Source organism: Mesoplodon densirostris, chromosome 3, assembly GCF_025265405.1.
Source record: "Mesoplodon densirostris isolate mMesDen1 chromosome 3, mMesDen1 primary haplotype, whole genome shotgun sequence".
NCBI classification, from domain to species: Eukaryota; Metazoa; Chordata; class Mammalia; order Artiodactyla; family Ziphiidae; genus Mesoplodon; species Mesoplodon densirostris.
The window spans coordinates 112230948-112253228 of NC_082663.1; the positions used below are offsets into that span (position 1 = coordinate 112230948).

The 22281-nt window shown below is 48.4% G+C and overlaps 1 protein-coding gene across 2 annotated transcripts in view; it reads left to right on the forward strand.

Moving 5' to 3' along the window:
- The first annotated feature begins 14277 nt into the window (after positions 1-14277).
- SLC22A4 (solute carrier family 22 member 4) overlaps positions 14278-22281 on the forward strand; it is a 49136-nt gene continuing 41132 nt past the window's right edge. For both annotated transcript variants that reach the window (XM_060091920.1, XM_060091921.1), the window contains exon 1: positions 14278-14859. In XM_060091920.1, coding sequence (XP_059947903.1) covers positions 14467-14859 — 393 coding nt within the window. In that variant the 5' untranslated portion in view covers positions 14278-14466. The remainder of the gene's footprint in view (positions 14860-22281) is intronic.

The window sequence follows — 22281 nt, forward strand, 5'->3', positions numbered from 1 at the left end:
TCTAAACCCTTCACTCATTTTTCTGAGGATTAACTTCTTAATGATAGATAGGAACTTTTCATATTTTTGCAAGAATCTTTGTTACTGGACCCTATTCCACTGAAATATTTTCTTATTATTGAAACTATCATATTGATTTAATTATTACCTCTTAAAGAGTTTAACGTGCTAATCTCTCCTCCTTGTTCTTCGTTTACAAACTTGCCAAGGTTATTCTCATACATTTCCAATTGTCCAGAGATTTAGACTCAGTATCAGGCTCTGGAAAAACAGACAACAAACCCCTTTGAACCGTGACTGGGGTTGCCCTGATTCTAGAGACTCACTTGGGGAGAACTGGCTAGAATCCTTTCCTCCCAGAGAATACTGTGATCTGTGCTTATTCTGCATTTATTCAGGTTAATGAAATAAAAATTCAGATTTTAAGGCAAGACCAAAAAATATTTAAACATAAAACTTTTCTCTGCCCTTTAGCCTCCTCCCTCCCCCTAGTGTGCACTGCGCAGCTGCCATGTGCGTTAACTAGACCTCCCCAATGGCAGAAATACCTCCTCAACCATAAACATCAATTTTTCTCCTGGTGCCAGCCATGTAACTCTTAGAAGGTAACATTCCTTTCTCAATCCTGTAAGGGGTCATGATGACACACCACCACTTGCCTTGTATGTGCCTACATCTTTGGTGAACTTTATGTACAATGCCAGTGTATAATTTCCCTTAAAGATAGTAATTGGTAAAGAATAGACTAGTCAGACGACCTGGGTAAATACTGGGCCACACCTAGTGGAAGTTCTTAGCTTAAATACTTACTTATGACCTTGTTAATGTTACTCGATATATTTCTTATATTCTGCCTATTTTGCCAGATTATTGTTTCTTGCATTACCAAATGTGTGACTGAGCCTCAGATAAAATTAATGATGAGGCAACTTGAAATGACTGACCAAATATATAGATCTATAAGATCAATGAGTGTGATAGTGTAACTCTAGATATGTGAAGAAGCAACAAGAGGGAACCATTTCCTGGACCATAACAGACTAGTGAGATAGGCAGTCCAGAGGCCTTTGGTTACTGTTAACAGGGCCTAGTCCAGTAATAGCACATTGAGTGGCCTATCAATGAAATCCTCGACTGACCTGGGAATGAACATTCCTAGTGCCATGGGACAAATTGGTCATGAAATGGCCCCCAGACCTTGGTTGAAATTAAGACTGAAAGAGAAGGGATTGTAAAATAATGAATGTTGCCCACCATCCAGTTCTACAAGAATCAAGTCATTAGCCACTTCAGTCACTGACCTACAGTAGACCCTGAAAAGAATTCAAGGCAAAGATCAGGATGAGGCACTCTGTGTTCTGGGTAAGGTGGTAGAACAGGCCTTCAGAGAGTTAGATATTTTCAGGAGAAATTTTTAAGAACCTTGATTCTTGCATCTTCCCATACTGAGAAAAGCACTAAAACCATTAACTAAGATGTCTGTTGCTCATGGCTAGCAGCAACCTTCTACTGAGATGTGAGCTGGATTGCTAGTATCCACTTAACCAAAATCACATAAATACTGACCTCCCCACCTACCTCTACGAACAGTTCTCAGAGCCCTCTCAGACTGTCTCCTGGGCTATAATCCTCAGTTTGGCTCAAATAAAATCTTTCATTTCTTTCTTAGGTTGACTATTGATTAACTTTTTTCATTGACAGAGTGTTGTGTAGTACTCTGGTATATTTTTATTTCCATTTTCTTCTTTTAGATCTTGTGTTCTTGCTTTAATTTGTTCCTAGGAATTTCTTCCAAGGATCCTCCCGCGGACCCCACCCCTCCCCTCCCTCAAGGAGCACAGGGCAGTGTGCAAGTGTCCTCTGAGAATTGAGTGGCTGGAGTCTTGCGCCCTGGTCCTGCAGGCCCGTGCAGTCTGCAGACAAGGTCAGGCACCACCCGCTCATACGGTGAGCAGAGGACTGGCCCGCAGAGGGGGAAGCTATTAGGCTCAGGATCTCCAGTGAAAAAATCCTGTAGCCTCAGGCACAGGCCCCCACCCCTCTCCCAGACTCAAACCTGCCGAAACCTGGCTCCCCACTCCCAGAAGCCGCCCTACTTGCCTTAATCCCACAGTCACCACCTCCCCACACAGGGCCTACCCACCCCAATTGAGGGGTCCTCCAGTTACCTAGGTACCATCAAAATCAAGATCAAGCAAAGCTGCGGCAACTGTTGCGGAGACTCAGCCTCTGTTCACCAGTGCTGAATAGAAACTCGGAAACAGAGTTTTGGGGTGAAGTAGAGAAGAATAGCTTTTATTGTTTTGCCAGGCAAAGGGGGCCACAGTGAGCTAATGCCCTCGAGACTGGGTGACCCACCTTGGAGGGGGTAGTGAGGAGTTTTATAGTGTTCAAGGAGCAGGGCATTATCAGCTTGTGGACAGTTCTCAGACTGGTTGGCATAAGGTGAAGTTTCAAGCATCATCAACCTTCTGGCTTTAACTAGTCTAGGGTCTATGTTCTTGGGGGTCAGCAGTTTTCATCTGGTGGGAGGGGGGCTGCTTCCTATAAAAACTGCTTAGTAATGTGTGTCAGGCCTTTATATCTTTCAGGGAACTGGGTGTTCGGTGATTCCGCCATGTGACAGATTTATAGTCTAATTTTTACCATTTCCCCAGCCCAACAGCTATTCTTTGTTTCTACATCTTCACATTTCCCAATCACTAACTCTTGAGTCAGCCTTTTACTTCAAAAGACAAGGACACAGGGGCTTGTACACGGTTTCACAACCAGATCAACCCTTGCCAAGGTAGGCATCCTGCGGGGAGGGGCGGGGGTGGGCAGTAGCCAAGAGGAGTGGCGCCAGAGCTGCCGATCTTCCCTGCTTCAAGGCCCAGTCTCTACCCAGTCCCCCAACTACCTTCTTTGCCCAGGAGCCCTGACTGACCCCAAATGTGCTGGACCATGAAAAGCTTGGGACAAGCTGTGGAACAAGGTCTTTGTGACCCAGGGTCCCTGTCCTGAGACGGGGCAGCCGAGTCTCCAGGAGGAGACACAGATCTAGGGTCCCCAATTCAGAAATCCCAGCCCACCTGCCCCAGACCGACCCCTCGTTATTGTCCCGCAACCTGCCCCTCTCTCACGTCTTCACCTCAGCGGCCTTCAACCCAGAGGCTTGGACATCATCCCCTACACCTTCTCCCCAGCCATCTCATCCTACCCATCACTGTGCCTGGGATTCTGCCTCCTAAGCATTTCTGGAGCCCATTTCAGGACAGCTGGAGAATTCTCTTATTCCCTTGCTTCATGGACCCCCTCCCCTGGCCAACATGGCCCTAGGGCCCTCAGGATAGAGCCCCTGACCGATCAATTGTAGGCCTACCATTTAAGGCCTCTTGGACTGCAGGTTGCTGACCGACTGTGTGTCTTACTTCCTCTGCTACACAAGACTGTTCACCATTCTTTGAGCAATCCTGGCTTTTCATACCCTCAGACCTTTTCTCAAGCTTGAAATGTCTTTATTCTTTCTTCTTCACTCAGCAAACTCCTACTCACTTTTTAAGGCCCAGCTCCACTGTCCCCTCCCCTAGAGCAAAGCCTTGGCTGGCCCATCCCCAGGCAAAATCAGTAGTAGTTCCCATCCACATGCCCTCCATCCTACCCCTTCCATTCCTTCCTGGTGCTTCTGACACAGCCTGTTATCTCCTTGGTCAGAGCCTGGCCCAGACCTACCACCATCCTGCCCAGATCTCAGGTCAGGCATGGAGAGGTGCAGGGGCCCTGGGGCCAGCACCTACCCTCTCTCTCACACACACATACCTTGGGCCTCCCTGCCTCTTACCACTTTCCTCCTCACCTTGCTCTCCTAGTTTCTGCAGGCAGACTGCCTAAACTCTCAAGGGGAGGTAAGGCCTAGAGGGCAACTGCCTCACTCCTGCATCCTCAACCTCAACCTCAACTCATTCATTCAACTAATTATTTACTAAGAATCTACTATGTTCCAGACATTGTGCTACATACTATGAGACATTTTGAACAAACATATTTAAAAAGCACAGATGATAAGCAGTGTCTAATGGAAATAAATAGGATATTACAGTAGAAAATAAGGAGTAAGGGAGCATCTGTGTGAATATCTGGCAAACTGCATTTCAGACCAAGAGAACAGGGAACATAGAGGCCTTGGACGGGGCAGGGAGGAGGAGACATGTGCTTGCCTGTTCTAAGAACAGCAAAGAAATGTCTGGAGTAGTGTAAGTGAGGTGCCAGTAGAAGTATATGAGCTCAGAGAGACGTGGGGGTGGGAAGACAGGCCACGTTGACCTTATAAGCTTCAGGAAGGACTTTGGCTTTTACTCGGAGAGGAGAAGCTAGAGGAGTGGCATGACCTGGGCTTTTACGTTTTAACCAGGATGACTGTGTCTGCTGTATGGAGAATAGACTGTAAGGGGCAAAGGTGGAAGCAAGGAGACCAGTTCGTAGGCATGACTGCATTCATCCCTGACTAATCCCTAACTAGCCCACTTCCCTCTGCCTCCATAGCTCCAAGCCCCAGTTCAGGCCCCTACATTCTCCTGCCTGGCCCCTGTAACAGCCTCCTGACTGGCCTTCCTGTCTCCCATCTGGCCCCTCAATCCTTTCTCCACCCAACGGCAAAGAGAGATTTTTTTTTTTTTTTTTTTTTTTTTTTTTTTTTTTTTGCGGTACGCGGGCCTCTCACTGTTGTGGCCTCTCCCGTTGCGGAGCACAGGCTCCGGACGTGCAGGCTCAGCGGCCATGGCTCACGGGCCCAGCCGCTCCGCAGCATGTGGGATCTTCCTGGACCGGGGCATGAACCCGTGTCCCCTGCATTGGCAGGCGGACTCTCAACTACTGCACCACCAGGGAAGCCCAAAGAGAGATTTTTAAAATGCAAATCTGACTATGCCACTCTTGTCTATTAAAGCTTCCATGGCTCCCCATTGCTCTTAGGACAAAGTCTAAACTCCTGAACCCAGCCCACAAGGTCCCATGAGGTGTCGTCCCTGCTGAAATTTGCTGACAGCCCTGCCTCAGGCCCCCATAATTGCAGTTGTGCTGATCTGTAAATTCAGCTTCCTCAAGATCTTTTTCCAGACTCTTACAGGCTTCCTTGACCCTCCAAGGAGCTAGAAATGAAAACTGAGTCCTTCTTTCTGGTTCTCTGTGTGATAAGCTTTATTCTCCCACCTTCTACCTTGAGAACCAAGGAAAGGGGTGAGGGCAGGAGAAACCCAGATGCTCCTTCAAGCCAGCCCTCCCTTCCTGGCCAAGGACTCAGCCCCTCTTGGTGGCACAGCAGCCTGGCCCTGGGGTAACAGCCCATGAACAGCTGAGTTAGGGGTGTTGTGACGTGCACTGTGATGCCCAGAAGACTGGGCTATGGGCCCAGAGAGTCCCTCTGACCACTCAAGGAGTGCCCTGCCCCCTCCTCCACCTGTGGGTCCCCCTGCCCAGTTTATCTGCACTGCAGCTCCATCCTGGGGTTCATTCTTACCCAGGGTAACAGCTTCTTGACTTTAGTCCCCACGCTAACCCCTGATTTGCTTTCTACAACTCTGGGTAATTTCCTGGTTTAACATTTTCTCACATAATTTTCAAAATTTTCCCACAAAATAGTCCTTAGCACCTCTGAAAAGAGGTGGAAGTCTAAAAAGAAATGAGGGAAGTAAAGGGGTCTGTAATAAGCAAGGACTGTCCTTCTGTGCCCCCTCTACCACAAGTAGGAAACTAGTTGGAAACCAAATTTTATCTTTGCTCCTGTCTGATGTAGACCATCTGTGGCTGAAGGCAGAGGCTAGAAATCCCAGGAAAGGCTGCCAGAGGCCTTACCTGTTCCTGCAGGGTCTGGGGTTGGCCTCAGCCATGTGGGCTCAGAGACCTGACTGACCAGCCCTGTGAGCAGGTCTGTCTCCCCAGTCTGACTGGGTTAGCGAAGCTCAGAGGCTGAAGCACCACGCCATACACCAGCTTCTTTACCAATATAGGCAGCAGTGGAAGGACACTTGGCTTCTCTCCAGGGTATTCTTGGCCTAAAGGCACATTTCATGGGAAGCCAGAGCAGTTACAGACTCAGAGGAAGTCTCAGAGGATGCAAATTGGGTAAGAAATATCATAGGAGCTAATATGTCCCAGGTCTTCATCTTCAAGTCCTTAGTGAACTGATATTACTCTTCTTTCATCTTCACATAAACCTGAAAGGAAGTACAGTTATTATCCTCACTTCATGGATGAGCTTAGAAAGGTTGAGAAACTTGCCGAGGTCACACGCTGGTTAGCTGATCTCCATAGCAAGAACACCCAGGGCAATCACAAGTACGCATCCTCCCTGGAGAACATTGCCTGTCCTACCAATGGTAGTGACTCTTGCCAGGCCACTTCTGAAGGGTACTGACCTATATCTGCTTGTCAAGGTCCCTAGAACAGCCCACGGTGCAGCTCAGATGCACCAGCTCTTCACACAGGGCCAGGCTCCTCCATGGAGCATGGAATGGTGGAAGATGAGCTGAGTCAAGGTGACCCCTGAAGCTTTGGGTCTGGGTGTAGACAAGGCTGGTGCCCACAGCACCTGTTCATAAACTCTGGCTTGCACGAACCTACCCCCACACCTGTCTGACTTGGGCCTGGGGTCAGGTTCGGATCCCTGCGCTAAATGGGCTGTTCTGACTCCTCACCACCTCCCCCTCCCACTTCATGCAGTGCCTTCTCAGCCTGTGTTCCTGCCCACTCCCCGCCTGTCCCTGAGGCACCAGCCTCCTCAAGCTTCTGGCCCAGCTTCTCCTTTCTTCTCCAAATGCTCATTCTCAAGAGTGCCTTGGGTTGTTTGTGCTGCCTAATAGTAGATCCCTTCCAAACTGCCCCGCCCTCTTTTTGTAGTCTCACCCAGTCCCACTGGAATTAGTCTGGGAGGATAGAGCTCAGAGGCCCAGCCAAGGGATGGTTCTTCCCCTACGGGCCCAGTCTTAAGCTGACTGTCCTACTGTTGACTCCACTTAGGTTTGTACAGCACAGGAAACTATACTCAATATTTTGTAAAAACCTACAAGGGAAAAGAATCTGAAAAAAATATATATATATATAACTGAAATACATATATATTTTAAAATATAAATCTAAAAATATATAGTATATATATATATATATATATATATGGAGATATAGATATTTATGTATCTGGATCACTGTGCTGTACACCTGAAACTAACACAATATTGTAAATCAACTACACTTCAGTAAAAATTAATTAACTAATTAAATTTTTTTAATTAAGAATCTTTTAGGTCAAGTATGGTCTATCCTCTGCCAACCTTTGCAATCTCATCCGTCTGCCTTTCCCAACCACTGGTTTAGTGTTCACATGGCAGGTGTCTGGGTTGGAGCAGATTGCCTGGGTGCCAGGGGGTGACCCAGGGATCCACCTGCCCCACATAGTTGACTCCAGGCCCTTTTGGTCAGAAGGAGCAGAGGCAGGGTTTGAACCTATAAATGAGGCTCCAGGGTCTAGCCTTCCTCATGTTCCTGGGCAGCACCCAGTGAAGGGCAGCACAGGCTGCATCCTCCGTAGTCATACATAAGTAGGATCACCACATAGGACTCCTCAAGCTCACAACTTCAGACATTCCAGGCACACTGTTTATAGCAACCAGCCACTGATATAGCAACCAGCTTCTCTGGGGTATCCCAATCTCAGCTGTGCTGCTTACTTCTCACTTTCTGCTCCCGGACTCCTCGGATGCTGAGGCATGGAACACATATAGAAACCTGCTCAACATGCATGGGTGTGCAATCTGGAAGTACTAGGGGGGTTAACACCCAACAGGGCACACCTGAACCAAAGAAGGGTGGGAACCTATGGATTAATGTTGCCTACTTCTGAATCTTAGACATTTCTGAGACACAGTCCCCCAGGTCCCCACAGCTGTAAACGACCCTACGCTGTACCTTTGTACTTGCTTTTCTTCTTCTCTGTTTTACTCTCCACCATCCCTTACTCCTGTTCCCTTAGAGTCATTCCCAAATAGAAGGCAGTCTAGAAGGCAGACTTGCAAGGAAGGGACTCTAGAACTGGAACAGTCCCCTTTCAAACAGAGATAAGGACCCCATTACTGTTAGTAAGTAGGATGGTAATAATCCCAGCATGAAGTCGCATCATTTACCAGAACTCCTGTGATTAGAGATTAGAAAGAGATGCAAGGGGAAAGTGAAGCATTGGCTTGTGTCAGTGCTTTTTAATCAGGGGCTATTTTACCCCCCAGGGGACATTTAGCAATGTCTGGAGACATTGCTAAATGTCTGGAACTGCTAGGAGATGTACTATGGCATCTAATAGGTAGAGGCCAGAGATGCTGCTAAACATCCTAAAATACATAGGACAGCCCCTCCCAAGAAAGAATAATCTGGCTCAGAATTTCAATAGTGCCAAGATTGAGAAACCCTGGTTATGGCACATAGAACATATGAGGACAATGGTGATTATATGGATGATGGCCTTGACTGGCTTTTGCTAAGTGCTTTAGAAGCCTTGAAAAAAGAAAAAGATAGTCCCAGGTCAGCCAACTCTAAACTCAAGGTACACTGTGAAAGCTAGGAGGCCTCCATAGAAGCTTTTAAAGAGATCTTTATCTCCTGCAGCCACAGGACAGACTGTGTTGGAAATCAAATCCAGGGCTTATTTAATTGATTTAACTATAAGGGTAAGAGAGCCACAACAAAAGGCTGCATGCACAGCTTTGTTAGGTCTATGACAAAGTCATGGCCCTGATACAAAATACACAGAACCCTGGAACATGGAACAGGGACATTTGGGTCAGTTAATTGAGAATTTTTAATTCCTGGATTCCCCCAAACCTTCAAGGCCAGCAGCAGCAGCTCTCTTCCCCATACTACAGGAGAGTAGCCTCTCCTTGCCTGGAATCCCTGCCAAGACTCCTCCTAAGGCAAGTGGCTCCAGAGGTGACATCTATCCTCCTCCCTACCTCCCCTCATGGTCTCTATACTAGAGTTAGGTTTCAGCATAGCCTAAGTGGGGAAATACAGTCCCTGATCCACAAGGAAATAGCATATATATTGAAAAAATGACAGGACCTATGTTCTGGTAGGAACAGGGGTAACATGTGTGGGAATTTATTAACCTGGAAGCATTCTCTCATTACGCTGGGTTTAACATCCAAGCAAGGATACATAAAACCATCTTCATATGCTTCTGAGATGGCTCTTCAGTACTTGGATACAATTATGGCCTATGGAAATGAGGTGGAAATGCCAGAACTTTCTTGACAGTATCAAAGGAGTCAGAACGCCCAGGGGAGTGAGAATGTTAGATTGTTTTTAACACGCAAGACCAGAGAACCTATCACCAGATTATAGACCCAAGCCAAGTTCATCAGACACTCCCTTCACTAAGGCAACACAAAATGCACAGGTGAGGATCTCTAGTGTTAGTGGGGATGGTAGGATTCTAGAATAGCAGAGGCTGGATGGTGACACTTAAACAACAAAGGCAGGGTGGATGTAATTACAGACCAAAGGGGCAACCAGAGGGCTTCAACCCATGGGATCTGTGGTGATGGCTAATACACCATGCTTTTCCTAGGAGTTAAATAAATGGTCAGATGACTATTACTTGACTTGTATAACAACCTCACCCCCAAAAGGAAGAGCTAGTGATCAGAAGGCTGATGACAACTGCTACAATGGAAAATAATATTTCCTCATAAATTTCCCAGATCTAGGCCAGTTCACGAGCTCAGAGCCTATTAATTGAAAAGGAGTCCAAGTCTCTTTAAGGAAGAACCCTCCTATACTGCTAAAAGTATTTATGATAATTACTTCCCCAATCTTTCCCTGTAAGGGATCTGTGGCTGTCTCAGACTACTCAGGCTGCTATAACAAAATACCACAGACTGGGTGGCTTAAACAATAGAAATTTATTTCTCACAATTCTGAAGGCTGGAAAGTCCAAGATCAAGTGCTGGCCAATTCAGTTACTGGTGAGAGTCTTTTTCCTGGCTTGTAGATATCTCTCTGGTGTCCCTTCTCATAAGGGCACTATCCCATCATGAAAACCCCACCCTCATGATTTTATCTAAACCTAATTATCTCCCAAAGGCCCCATCTCCAACCATACTTCCACACTGGAGGTTAGGGCTTTAACATATGAATTTGGCGGGGGACGCAATTCAGTCCATAGCAGTGGCCTTTAACCCAAGTAACTCTGGCCTGAGGAAAGAGAAAGACCCAGAGCTGTCAAGAGCTATTGGATACAGAGTATGAGCTGGCTCTGATACCAATGGACAGGAAGCACCATTAGGGTCCCCCAGTTATACTGGGGGCTCATGAAAGCCAGGTGGTAAATGGAGTTCTCCTGCAAGCAAGTCTAATGGATTTAAAGATCCACACTGGATCTTTAGTAGTTCCCTGGTCCCTAAGTGCATAACTAGGAGAGATACACTTAGCAGCTGGCAAGACCCTAACATTTACTCCCTGTCCTATTAAATAAGAGCAATTATGGTAGGAAGGACCAAACAGAAGCCTCTAACATACCCACATTTTTGACCAATTTATTACATCAGAAGTAAAACCACCTCCTTGGAGGAATTACAGAGATTAGCACCAACATCAAAGGTTTTCTTCTTTATATCCCTCAGTATGGAGGATCAAAAGCTGTTTGTGGGCTTCCCTGGTGGCGCAGTGGTTGAGAGTCCGCCTGCCGATGCAGGGGACACGGGTTTGTGCCCCGGTCCGGGAAGATCCCACATGCCGTGGAGCGGCTGGGCCCGTGAGCCATGGCCGCTGAGCCTGCGCGTCCGGAGCCTGTGCTCCGCAACGGGAGAGGCCACGACAATGAGAGGCCCGTGTACCACAAAAAAAAAAAAAAAAAAAAAAAAAGCTGTTTGTTTTTATGTGGGATGAATAGCAGTACATATCACTGTCTTACCCTTAGGTTATGTTAATTCTCCGGCTCTCTGTCACAATATGTGTTTAGTGACTTTGTCTTGATATTCTGTAGAACATCATGGTGGTCCACTGTACTGATGACATAATGCTAATATATCATAACCTAGTGAGCAGATGTCCTAGTAAGACACGTTCATACCAGAAGATGGGAGATAAAAAGTATGATTGAGGGCCTTCCATGCTGGTGAAGGTTTTTTTACCTTTTTGTTCCAGAGGGAGTTAAATGTATATAAAAGTTGACAAAGTAGTAAAATGAACCCCTAGGACCAATATTATGGCCAATCTTATTTCATCTATATCCTCACCCACTTCTTTCATTCCGTATTATTTTGAAGCCAACTGGTGAAGTTATTAGGGATCCAGTAGTCTGAAGCATGCCAGGCCATCCTCTGTAAGGTAAAGGCAAGTTGTTGTACCCTGTACCCTCTACCACTAATAAAAAGACATAGTGCTTGGTGAGAATACTACTCTAACCCATTTAATGGGTGCCTTGGAAGGCTCCCATCTTTGAGTGAAGCCCAGAGCAAGAGAGAGCTCTACAGTGTGTCCAACTATAGTACAAGGTTCCCTGCCATTTGGTCCACATGACCCAGCAGAATCAATGCTGCTAGAGATGTTCATGGTGATAAGGATGCTGGGTAGAGTCTCTGATAAGCCATAATAAAAGAGTTTCAGTAAGATTTCTAGAGTGCCAGAGCAAGGTCATGCCTTCTGTAGCAGGGAGCTATTTGCCTTTTGAAAAGCAGCTATTTGGCTATACCTGACAATGGGACATCAAGGGTCTATGCAACTAGAAATATCCAGTAAGAGCTAGGTATTGTCAAATTCTATCAAGTCATAAGATTTAGCAGTCACATAAGCAATCCATCATATAATAGAAATGGTAGAGTCAGGATCAGGATTGAGCAGGTCCATACAGTTCAGGTAAGTTAATGAACAGGTGGCTCAGATTCCATGACACCTACACCTCAGCTATACCAACATTTCTCCCTCAACTCAAACCTATGGTCTTATGGGGGTGGTTCTCTATAACCAACTGATAGAGGGAAAAAAACACTCAGCCCTGTCTCACAGGTGCTATCAGCCAAAAAATGGATTGTTTACTGCAACATAGCCCCACTTAGGAGTGGCTCTAAAGGACAATGGTGAAGGGAAATCCTCCCAATGGTCCAGCTATAAGCAGTGTACTTGGGCATTCATTTTGTATGGCAGGCGAAGTGGTTCAAGGTATGGACTTACATATACTCATGGGCTATGGCAAACAGTTTTGTGAAGTGGTACCTGCTGGCTCTCACACATGTACACCCTGAAAGTGCAGGGGAGTCGACCAGTGGAGCCAGAACTAGTAAACAAATGCCTCTTCATTCTCTAAGGCTCTTTAGAAGGTCCCAGCTGGATCAAATCCCAATTACCCACAGCAATTAGGGTTGGGAAAAAGCTAAGGCAAGTGAAAAGAGTGAGGCACTTGCCTCAGGTGCAAAATTTAAGGAGGTGCCAAGAAATTCAATAATCAAGATAAATAATATTTTAACATAGTATTTTTAAAAATCAAAACCAATATAAAAATCCATGAAGAACAAAACATCAAAATTTTAAGATACGATCAGTTATTACTAATTTTTTCCTTTGGTCTCAAGCTCTAATGTCACAGCACATCACTGTCACTGATCCTGGTCAGTAGCAATGACCAGCTCAGTTACACAGTCTTGTGTCGGCCTTACCTCCTTCCCTGTTCACTCTCCGTAGTCCTTCACTCTCTTCCTTGGGATCACTACTATAAATAAATGATCTCTACATAAATTCTTATCTCAGGCTTTGATGTTTTACTGGCGGACAGGGGAGGCTGAAATCTAAGCTAAGTAGGACAATGACCACAGGAAATATTGTTCAAAGAAGGATTCTTGTGAAAGGAAAGGGAAACGCTATTAACAATTCTACTGGACTAATAGGCATAAATCACAGCTGTCCTGGCACATCTAGACATATGGTCTTATTACACATAAGGAAACTGACGTTCCAAGGGGGTAGGAAGCCCCTCTCCCTGTAGACTGGAGGCTACAAAAAATGAGGCAGAAACGTCTCCCACCTCTTAACCAGGGCCTGGAGAAGCAAACACACTTGTACAAAATCTCCAAAGAGATGGGCCCTTCAGCCTGTCAATCACATCTGCCTCAGGAACCCCAGGACTCCCACTGCAGGCCCAGGCTAGCAGATGGGCCTTAAGCCTGGACACGAGCAGACTGGTCCCTGCTCTGGTTACCCTGCCAGAACTGGGCGGCAAACTGGACCTTCTCCTCCTCCCTTCCTCCCTCCCTCTGTTACCGGACCGTGGACTGCCCCTTCTGCAAACTTGAGGCCTCCAGTCCAAGAAGACTCTGGCAGCCAGCCTCGATGAAGAGCCCCAGGGGATCAAAATCAGAGCCCAGGAGTGGTGACAGCTGGGCCTCCGTTACCGTGCTCTCACAAAGGACCAAGCTCCGTGTAGTGTGTTCTCTAGAGGCCCCAACAGGATCCTGGGACGACCCGGTAGTCCTTGCTCCCCACCTCCCCTCAGTCCGAGCTTGTCTCTGACGCACCGCGATCTTGATCAGCCCTGTTTCCCCCTTTTCAAGGCGAGGCTCCGGGCTGTCCCGAAGCCGCCGGCTGGTGACTGAATCCAGCTTGGGGGTTAGTGAGCACCGGGTGGGCGGGCGCCGGCCACTTGCGCTGCGGCGGGCCAGAGGAGAGGGCGCGCTCCTGTCGCCCCTGCGCCCGCAGAGCGCCAACCCACGCACTCGCCCGTCAGCGCCCCGCCCGAGGCCCCCTTCAGGCTGGAAGCAGCAGAGGAGAGACCCCTGCCCGGGACGAGGTCTGTGGCGGCGCCGACAGAGAGGGTCGAGGCCCGACCTCTCAAAGACCTTGCTCTGCAGCCTCGACTCTTCCCACTCTCCCGCTCGGCAGTGAGGCCCTACCCGGCAGCCTGGGGCTGGGCGCTCAGCACCTAGGGGGCGCGGGGGCCGGGGATGGGGCGCGGGAACTGGGCCTCTTTTCTTTTCTTTTCTTTTCTTTTAATTAGTTTCTGCTTTATAACAAAGTGAATCAGTCATACATATACATCTGCTCCCACATCCCTTTGGGCCTCTTTTCTGTACGGAGGCGGCACCGCTGACCTCCTAGCCTCGGCGGGGTGTCTGGCGGGGTCGCCGGGGGCTAGGAGCAGAAAACGGGCGGAGCCGCCCCGGAGCCCCACCCCAGCCAGCCCGCTGCCTCGCCCTGCCCCGCCCCAGCCGGGATCGGGGTGTGGTCCCGAGTTTCTACCGTGGCTTCCAGCTTTGCGTCCAGCTCCCAGGAACCTTCCAACGCCCTCAGCCCGTTTCCTGGGAACTGTGCAGGCCGTGCGCCTCGCTTTCCCTCAGCCGGCCTGGCCCGCGAGAACGTTCTGACGACCCCGGCGAACGCCCTCCACCGCGCGACACTGTCCGGGGAACGCTCTTACCATCCCTGGTTGCCAACTGCAGAGCAGCGGCGGGGAGCATGAGGGACTACGACGAGGTGACCGCCTTCCTGGGCGAGTGGGGGCTCTTCCAGCGCCTCATCTTCTTCCTGCTCAGCGCCAGCATCATCCCCAACGGCTTCAACGGTATGTCAGTCGTGTTCCTGGCGGGGACCCCGGAGCACCACTGCCGGGTGCCGGAAACAGCGAACCTGAGCAGCGTGTGGCGCAACCACAGCCTCCCGCTGCAGCTGCAGGACGGCCGCGAGGTGCCTCACAGCTGCCGCCGCTACCGGCTCGCGACGATCGTCAACTTCTCGGCTCTCGGGCTGGAGCCGGGGCGCGACGTGGACCTGGAGCAGCTGGAGCAAGAGGGCTGCCTGGATGGCTGGGAGTTCAAGCAGGACATCTACCTGTCCACCATCGTGACTGAGGTGGGTATGTGAGCGACCCAGTATCTGCATCAGTCCCCCTCGAGACTGGCAGTGCCTGGGTCAGCCTCCCCCACTCCTCATCAAACCTGGCCAGCAGTCACCTGGGTTATACTTCCAACACAGGTGTGCAGCCCAAGAGAGCAGGACTCAGGCTCATTCCCCATGGGTTTGTCTCGTAGGGAGGGGATGAAGAAGGGAGAAGGGAAGCAGTTGTCAACTGCCTTTTCCTCTGGCAGTTTCACAAAAGACGAAGTTGTTTCCCAAGAGCCTAGATACCAACAACCCCAGGCTCCCCAGATGGACAGCCTGAGTCAAGTTCCTGCCGTAGGCATGAGGAGGGGGTGTGGGGGATGCTGCTGAGCCACCTGTAGACACAAAGAAGAGTCTTGCTGCTGGGCAGGGCATGGGCAGGTGTGGTCTGTTCCCTGGCCACAGGCTTCTGGAAGCATCACGGGGTCTCCTGCTCTGCCATACAACTATGGTAAGGCTTGGGTCCTGTCCTGAGCCTCCAGTTTCTCTGAAAAGGAGCAGAAGGCCTCCTGATACTGGTGGAGTACAGGGAACTAGAGGAGGCATAACCCTGGCCCCAGGGCACTCATGAAGGGACAGACTCACAGAGACCGTCTGAGCATAGGGCCCAGTGGTGGACAGAGGCTCCGGCTTATGCCATTAGCCCCTTAGCATCCTGAGTGGTTTGGTGGCAGGATTTCTAGGTTTCAGCAGTCAGAATACACACGTACTTTGTCCTCTGCATTTCCTGCTTTGCATCTGGTAAGGGCCAGGAGATGCTACGTCAGGGCACATCTCCTTCTGAGGAGGGTATCCTCACAGACTAGTTTCCTGCTATTAATCAGGCAGATAGGATTCCCAGTTTCTGGCCCATCCTCTGCGCTATGTGAAAACCTGAGCATGGCCTCTGCTAGTCTTTTATCCCCTTCCCCAGCACAATGTGGCAATAATTAGACACCATGCCTGGCCTTGTGCTGAACACCAGGCTATACATATCTGGGGTGTGGGGTCTGCTTTTGAAGCTCAGATACCCACGGGGACACTGGCTGTGTCAGAGAGAGCTAACATCAAACCTGGTTAATAACAGGGTTCTGGAACCTGAATTCAAATACTGACTGGCTTGTTGTGTGACCTGGGGCAAAAAAATGACCCTCTCTGTGGGGATAGCAGGGTGAGGAACTACTCTAAGAAGGGATGATAAATTTGAAGTGAGTCTGGAAATATGAGCAGGACTTGTCCAGGCAAAGAACATGGAAGATTCTGGGAATGAGATTTCATAGATCAGGGTGGCTTGGAGTTCAACGGATGGCAGGTGAGGCTAGAAATGCCTACAGGGGCCTGTCCACAGTGGGCCTTGTAGGAATGTTGAAGAGTTGAGTATATTCTGAGGACAGCAAGGAAATAGTAAGGGTTCCAAGGAAGGGGTAACATGGTCAGATTTGTGTTTTTAGAAAGAACTGTGTCAAGCTGCTATGAAAATCAAGAAGACCAGTGAGGAAGCTGTGGGAGTTGCCTTGGCAAGAGATGGGTGGCCAGCTGGGAGTGGTGGCTCTTGAGTCTATAAGACCTGTAGAAAGTGGGCTCAGCCTATGGAGCGCCTCTGGATTCCCCCAGCATTGGTTCCATGCCTACCTTGGGCCCTGAGGTGGCCGTGCTTCTCTGGCTTTGACCCCCTAGCAGGGGCTCCTAGTGCTTACCCACCCTCTGCCCACAGCCTGATCCTGAGGGATCCAAAAGTAGGGGCCAGCTCACCCCACCTCTGTTCCTGGAAGTGTGGTCAGCACCTGAGCTGGAGCTGGCCCTACTGGCTGTAGCCCTTCTTGACAGCTGGGTTGACCTTTCTCTTTCCCCTTCTTTACTGGTTTTGTTCACCTCAGGGTGTGAGGGGTAGGTAGCTGCTGGCTTACAAGTCCATAGCTACCCCTGTTGTACCCTGCTTACAAGGGCCTGTGGACACCTCTGGGGATGCACATCATCACACACTCACACACATGCACCAGGATTTGCTTTTTTCAGCAGCCTTTCTCTTCCTTGCTTCCTGTTTGGGTGCTGGGAGTAAAATAAAAGGCAAAGGAGCACTAGTGGTTGGGAGGAAGGAGGGGAGAAGCATGGAAGTGAGTAGGGTGGGTGGTTCTGCCTAGAAAGGTGGTGGCACAAGGAGGAGCTCTGGAGTCAGACAGGTGGGTCCGTTCTGACCCCACCCCCAAGCACTGGGCTGACTTCAACAGGTTGCATCACTGCTCAATCAATGCCTCAATTTCCTTATCTATAAAAGGGGACACAAGCAAATGGAAAGATGCTCAACATCATTAATCATTAAGGAAATGTAAATCAAAACCACAATGAGATGTCACCTCACATCCATTAGGTTGGCTGCTATTAAAAACAAAAACAAAACAGAAAAATAACAAACAAAGATGTGGAGAAGTTGGAACCCTCATGCACAAAAATGTAAAATGATGCAGCCACCATAGAAAACAGTGTGGCAGACTCAATAAATTAAAAATAGAATTATCATATGATCCAGCAATATCACTTCTGGGTGAATTGAAAGCAGGATCTTGAAATATTTGTATACCCATGTGCGTGGCAGTATTATTCACAATAGCCAAAGAGGTAAAAGCAACTCAAATGTCCAGCAACAGATGAATGGATAAATAAAATGTGGTATATACATACAGTGGAATAGTATTCAGCCTTAAAAAGGAAGGAAATGCTGACACAATGCTACAACATGAATGAAACTTGAGAACATTATGCCAGGTGAAATAAGCCAGACACAAAAAGACAGAAACTGGGGCTTCCCTGGTGGCGCAGTGGTTGAGAGTCCGCCTGCTGATGCAGGGGACGTGGGTTCATGCCCCGGTCCAGGAAGATCCCACATGCCGCGGAGCGGGTTGTGCCTGTGAGCCATGGCCGCTGAGCCTGCGCGTCTGGAGCCTGTGCTCCGCAACGGGAGAGGCCACAACAGTGAGAGGCCCACGTACTGCAAAAAAAAAAAAAAAAAAGAGAGAGAGAAACTGTATGATTTCACTTATATGAGATATGAAGAGTAGTCAAACTCATAGAAACAGAAAGTAGAATGGTAGTTGCCAAGGGCTGGGAGGAGAGGGAAACAGGGAGTTATTTAATAGATATAGAGTTTCATTTTGCAAGATGAAGAGAGTTCTGGAGATTGGTTGCACGATAATGTGAATATATTTAACTCTACTGAACTGTACACTTAAAAATCGTTGAGATGGTATATTTTATGTTGTGTGAATTTTATTACAGTTGTTAAAAATGAGAATCATAAGAATGTCCAGCTTACCCAAGTTGTTGGGAGGATTCGATGAGATCATGTGCCATGCTATATCCCATAGCACCAGCAAAATGGGCATCATAGGTGGGTGGATGAGGAGTGGAAAGGGAAAGACCTCATCACCTCTGGCTGGGCAGCATGGGCATTGTGGGAGCTGTTCTAAAGTCCAGGTTGCAGCCAGTATAGTGGGTGATGAGACTCGCTGGAGGCAGAGCCCCTTTCCCAGGGTGGAATTCTAGGGCCCAGAAAATAGGACACAGGTCTGAATCTACTGTGCCAGGGGGAGAAATGGCCTCAGCTCCCCAACAAGATCAAGCCCAGGGGCCCTGAGTAAGTTCTCTGCATCTCTCTGACACCATACAGGTAGAGGGACCACCCTCAGATTGTCTCTGCTTTATACCTCTGAAGGGGTCTCCTGATGGGCTTACCCTCTGGGACAGAGAAGCCCACCTGAGCCAACCCCCTGACACTTTCACAGGGAAGACGGGTCAGCCAGGGGCCCAAGGATGGCATGTTCTGCTGTGAAAATGCCTTTTAGAGAATGCCAGGAGGCGGAAACCTGGTGTCTGAGTTGGGAACTGTGTGGGTGCGTCTGCCTATGTGTATAGGTGTATAAGGTAGTTTCCTTCCTCTAGGAACTCATGGGTGGAGCTGCAAGCAGCTATGCCTTTCACCATGATAGAACGTCCAACAAAGGGCCTGGGCCTCTGGAGGCACTAGCCTTGTGCTGTCTTTCTTGGGACCTGGGGTCAGGGCTTGGACAGCACAGGACACACTGATTCTCCACCCACAGCCCAAAGGTATGAAATAGGAACAAGGGAGCCTTATCCTCTGCTAACAGGGTGCTTATGGGGGGCACTAGGAGCAGCGAAGGCGGGAACGATGAGACAGACTGAGCCTGGCATCTGACTGACAACTACATGGGACTCCATGTGGCAGCTTATAGGGTTGTACCTCTTTTGGGGCCTGGGTGGGCTCTGCCAAAGGTGAAGAGTTTAGGCTGTTATCTTTCCATCAGGCCTGCAGGCTGCCTTGGAATACTGCTGGCTAGTGTGAGACTGGCAACTTGGCTGTTGGGACAGCCTGAATATTAACCAAGTTCACAACCCAGACCTGCCCTCTGGCAGATTCCAAAGGGGATAAAGTGGGGACCTCTGCCTCCAGCCAGTACCAACAGACTTATTTCCAGTCAGTGCTTCAGAAAGAGAACAAATAAAGGAGACTGGGGGGCTTTCCCTAGCTCTGGCCTGAATTTGCTTCCCTGTTTGTTTATCAGCTGCCTCACGCCAAACAGTTTGCCTGTTGCCTCTAAGCTCTGTTCCTCTGACAAACGCCACCAGGATCTCAGAATGTGCCTTTGTTTCGAGGCTGCTTCACCCAAACCTCCTGCCAAGTTTCTGGACAAACAGATTTTGTCCATCTCTCCTGGTGGGCAGCAGAGCCCTCACACTTTGTCCAAGAGGTAGGGTCGTGCGTTGACAAAAACAAGACTTGGGAGAACTGGTCAGAAGAGCTTCAGGTGCCTCGGGCTTCGGAAGGGACTGTTATTTTTTCTTTGTGACAGGATATTCGATTTATATTCAAGGCTAACACAGGCCTGCCTTGTTATCTGAAGCCTTGGTATCGTTTTAAGCATGTCTGTAGAGTCCAAAAAAAAAAAAGGCAGGGATCCCCATTTGAAGCAGAGAGAATGGAGGCTCTGGGGAAAGGCTTGGCTGACTCACATGCCCTAGCAATTGGCACAGACAGTCCAAGGCTGGTGGCTCCTGCTCTGTGTTTGCAGGACTGGAAGGCAGGTTCATAGTGGCACCTTCCAGAGTTGCCCCTTGGTGCTACGTGGCTGGCACAGACCCCATCCTATTTGCTCTCATTCCCAGAGTGGAGCCTGGTAGAGCTGTGCTGGATCTAATGTCAGGATGTAAGTGGGAGAGCCAGGTCCCTGAGTGCCCCTTCTTCCCTCAGGCCCCTCCATTCCCATCCCCACCATCCCATTTAAACTACCTGGGTCTTCTGCTTTGGCTCCACCTCTGATGACCACAGAACTGAGGCCTCTCCACCTATGGGTGCTTTTTCTTTACATCTAATATAAAGAAAAAAAGATACTGAGAACATTTTAGGATTTAGCCTCCCTCCATCTCCTGAGCTCCAAGTTGCAGAGGCTAATTCCTGGTGAGTGCAACCAGGAGACTGGGGGATCCCATCCTCCACTCAGCCCATATTAATATAGTGGTGCCTCTACTCCAGGTTCCACAGGCTGAGAATATGGAGGCCCTGGGTGCCCTTGTCCCAGCTTATTGTAGAGTGGAGATTCCATGCCAGGAGAGGCAAGCCAAAAAGAGGGATGCTACCACCTCCAACCAGCCTCTAACTTATAAGGCAGTGGGTGTCATTCTGTGGGCACTTTCCCTTCCCCCCAGTCCTGGAGCAGGGACTCAGAGATTTTCCCCAGGGGAAAAGTAGTCCATAACAACAGAGGGCTCTGAAGCTGTCCCCACAGGAAATAACTTCATTTGAAACAAGATATGCAGAAGTTGAAGCCTAAGCGTGCTCTTTAAAACAATGGAGACTGTGGTAGTAAACAATTAAGAGGAGACTGGTAGCTCCGTTTGAGCAACAAGCTAACCCATAGGGCAACTAGATTACCAGAGAGAACCAGAAAAAGAGACAGCTCAGAGCAGTCAGAACAAACCTCAAAGATTTGCCTCAAAACTACTCCTTCAAAGGGGCTTGAATTTAATTGAACTAGACTATAGAATGATTTGTGCCCCAGGGCATTGTTGAAAACAATAAAGGAATGAACCAGTAATTGGTGGAGCCTAACAGCTAGGTGTGATATCAGCAGAGGCAAACAGCTTAATAGAAAAACTGGGGAAAGAGAGAGTCAAAAAGAGCCCTGCTAAAACCGTTGTCATCCCAGGGTGACTGTGTACATGCCCAAGGCTGTGCCCTCTGAGGAGCAACATCAGAGGCTTCACACTGCAAGGGAAATAGTCTTCACTAAGGGTCCAGCCAAGTCATTAAACAAATAAACAAACAAACAAAAACAAAGACAAGCACCCCCAGGTTTGGGAGGGCTGTTCAATGCCCAGAGTTTCCACAATATATTCCTGAAATGTCCAGTTTTTAACCAAAAATTACAATACATGCAAAGAAACAGGAAAATATGACCCAAACTCAGGGGAAAAAAAGCAGGAAATAGAAATTGCCTGAAAGGGCTTAGATGTCAGATCTAACAAAAACTTCAAAGAAGCCATTATAAATATGTTCAAAGAACTAAAGGAATTCATGCTTTAAAAAGTAAAAGAGGGGCTTCCATGGTGTTGCAGTGGTTAAGAATCCACCTGCCAATGCAGAGGACATGGCTTCAAGCCCTGGTCCAGGAAGATCCCACATGCTGCGGAGCAACTAAGCCCGTGCGCCACAACTACTGAGCCTGCGCTCTAGAGCCTGTGAGCCACAACTACTGAAGCCCACGAGCCTAGAGCCCGTGCTCTGCAACAAGAGAAGCCCATGCACCGCAACTAGAGAAAGCAGGCACACAGCAACAAAGACTCAACACAGCCAAAAATAAATTAATTAATTTATTTTTTAAAGAGCAATAAAAAAATAAAAGAAGGTATGATAACAATGTCCCATCAAATACAGAATACCAATTAAGATATAAAAATAAAAGTTATAAGGCTCCCCTGGTGGCGCAGTGGTTGAGAGTCCGCCTGCCGATACAGGGGACGCGGGTTTGTGCCCCCATCTGGGAAGATCCCACATGCCACGGAGTGGCTGGGTCCGTGAGCCATGGCTGCTGAGCCTGCGCGTCCGAAGCCTGTGCTCCGCAACGGGAGAGGCCACAATAGTGAGAGGCCCACATACTGTAAATAAATAAATAAATAAATAAATGAATAAATAAAAGCTATAAAAAAAAGAATCAAATAGAAGTTCTGGAGTTGAAATATACAGTAACTGAAAGTTAAAAATTCACTAGAGAGCCTTAATAGTAGATTTGAACAGACAGAAGAAAGAATCAGCAAATTTGAAGACAGAGCAATGTAAATTATATAACCCAAAAAACAGAAAAAAGGAATGAAGAAAAATGAACAGGGTCTTAGAGAAATGTG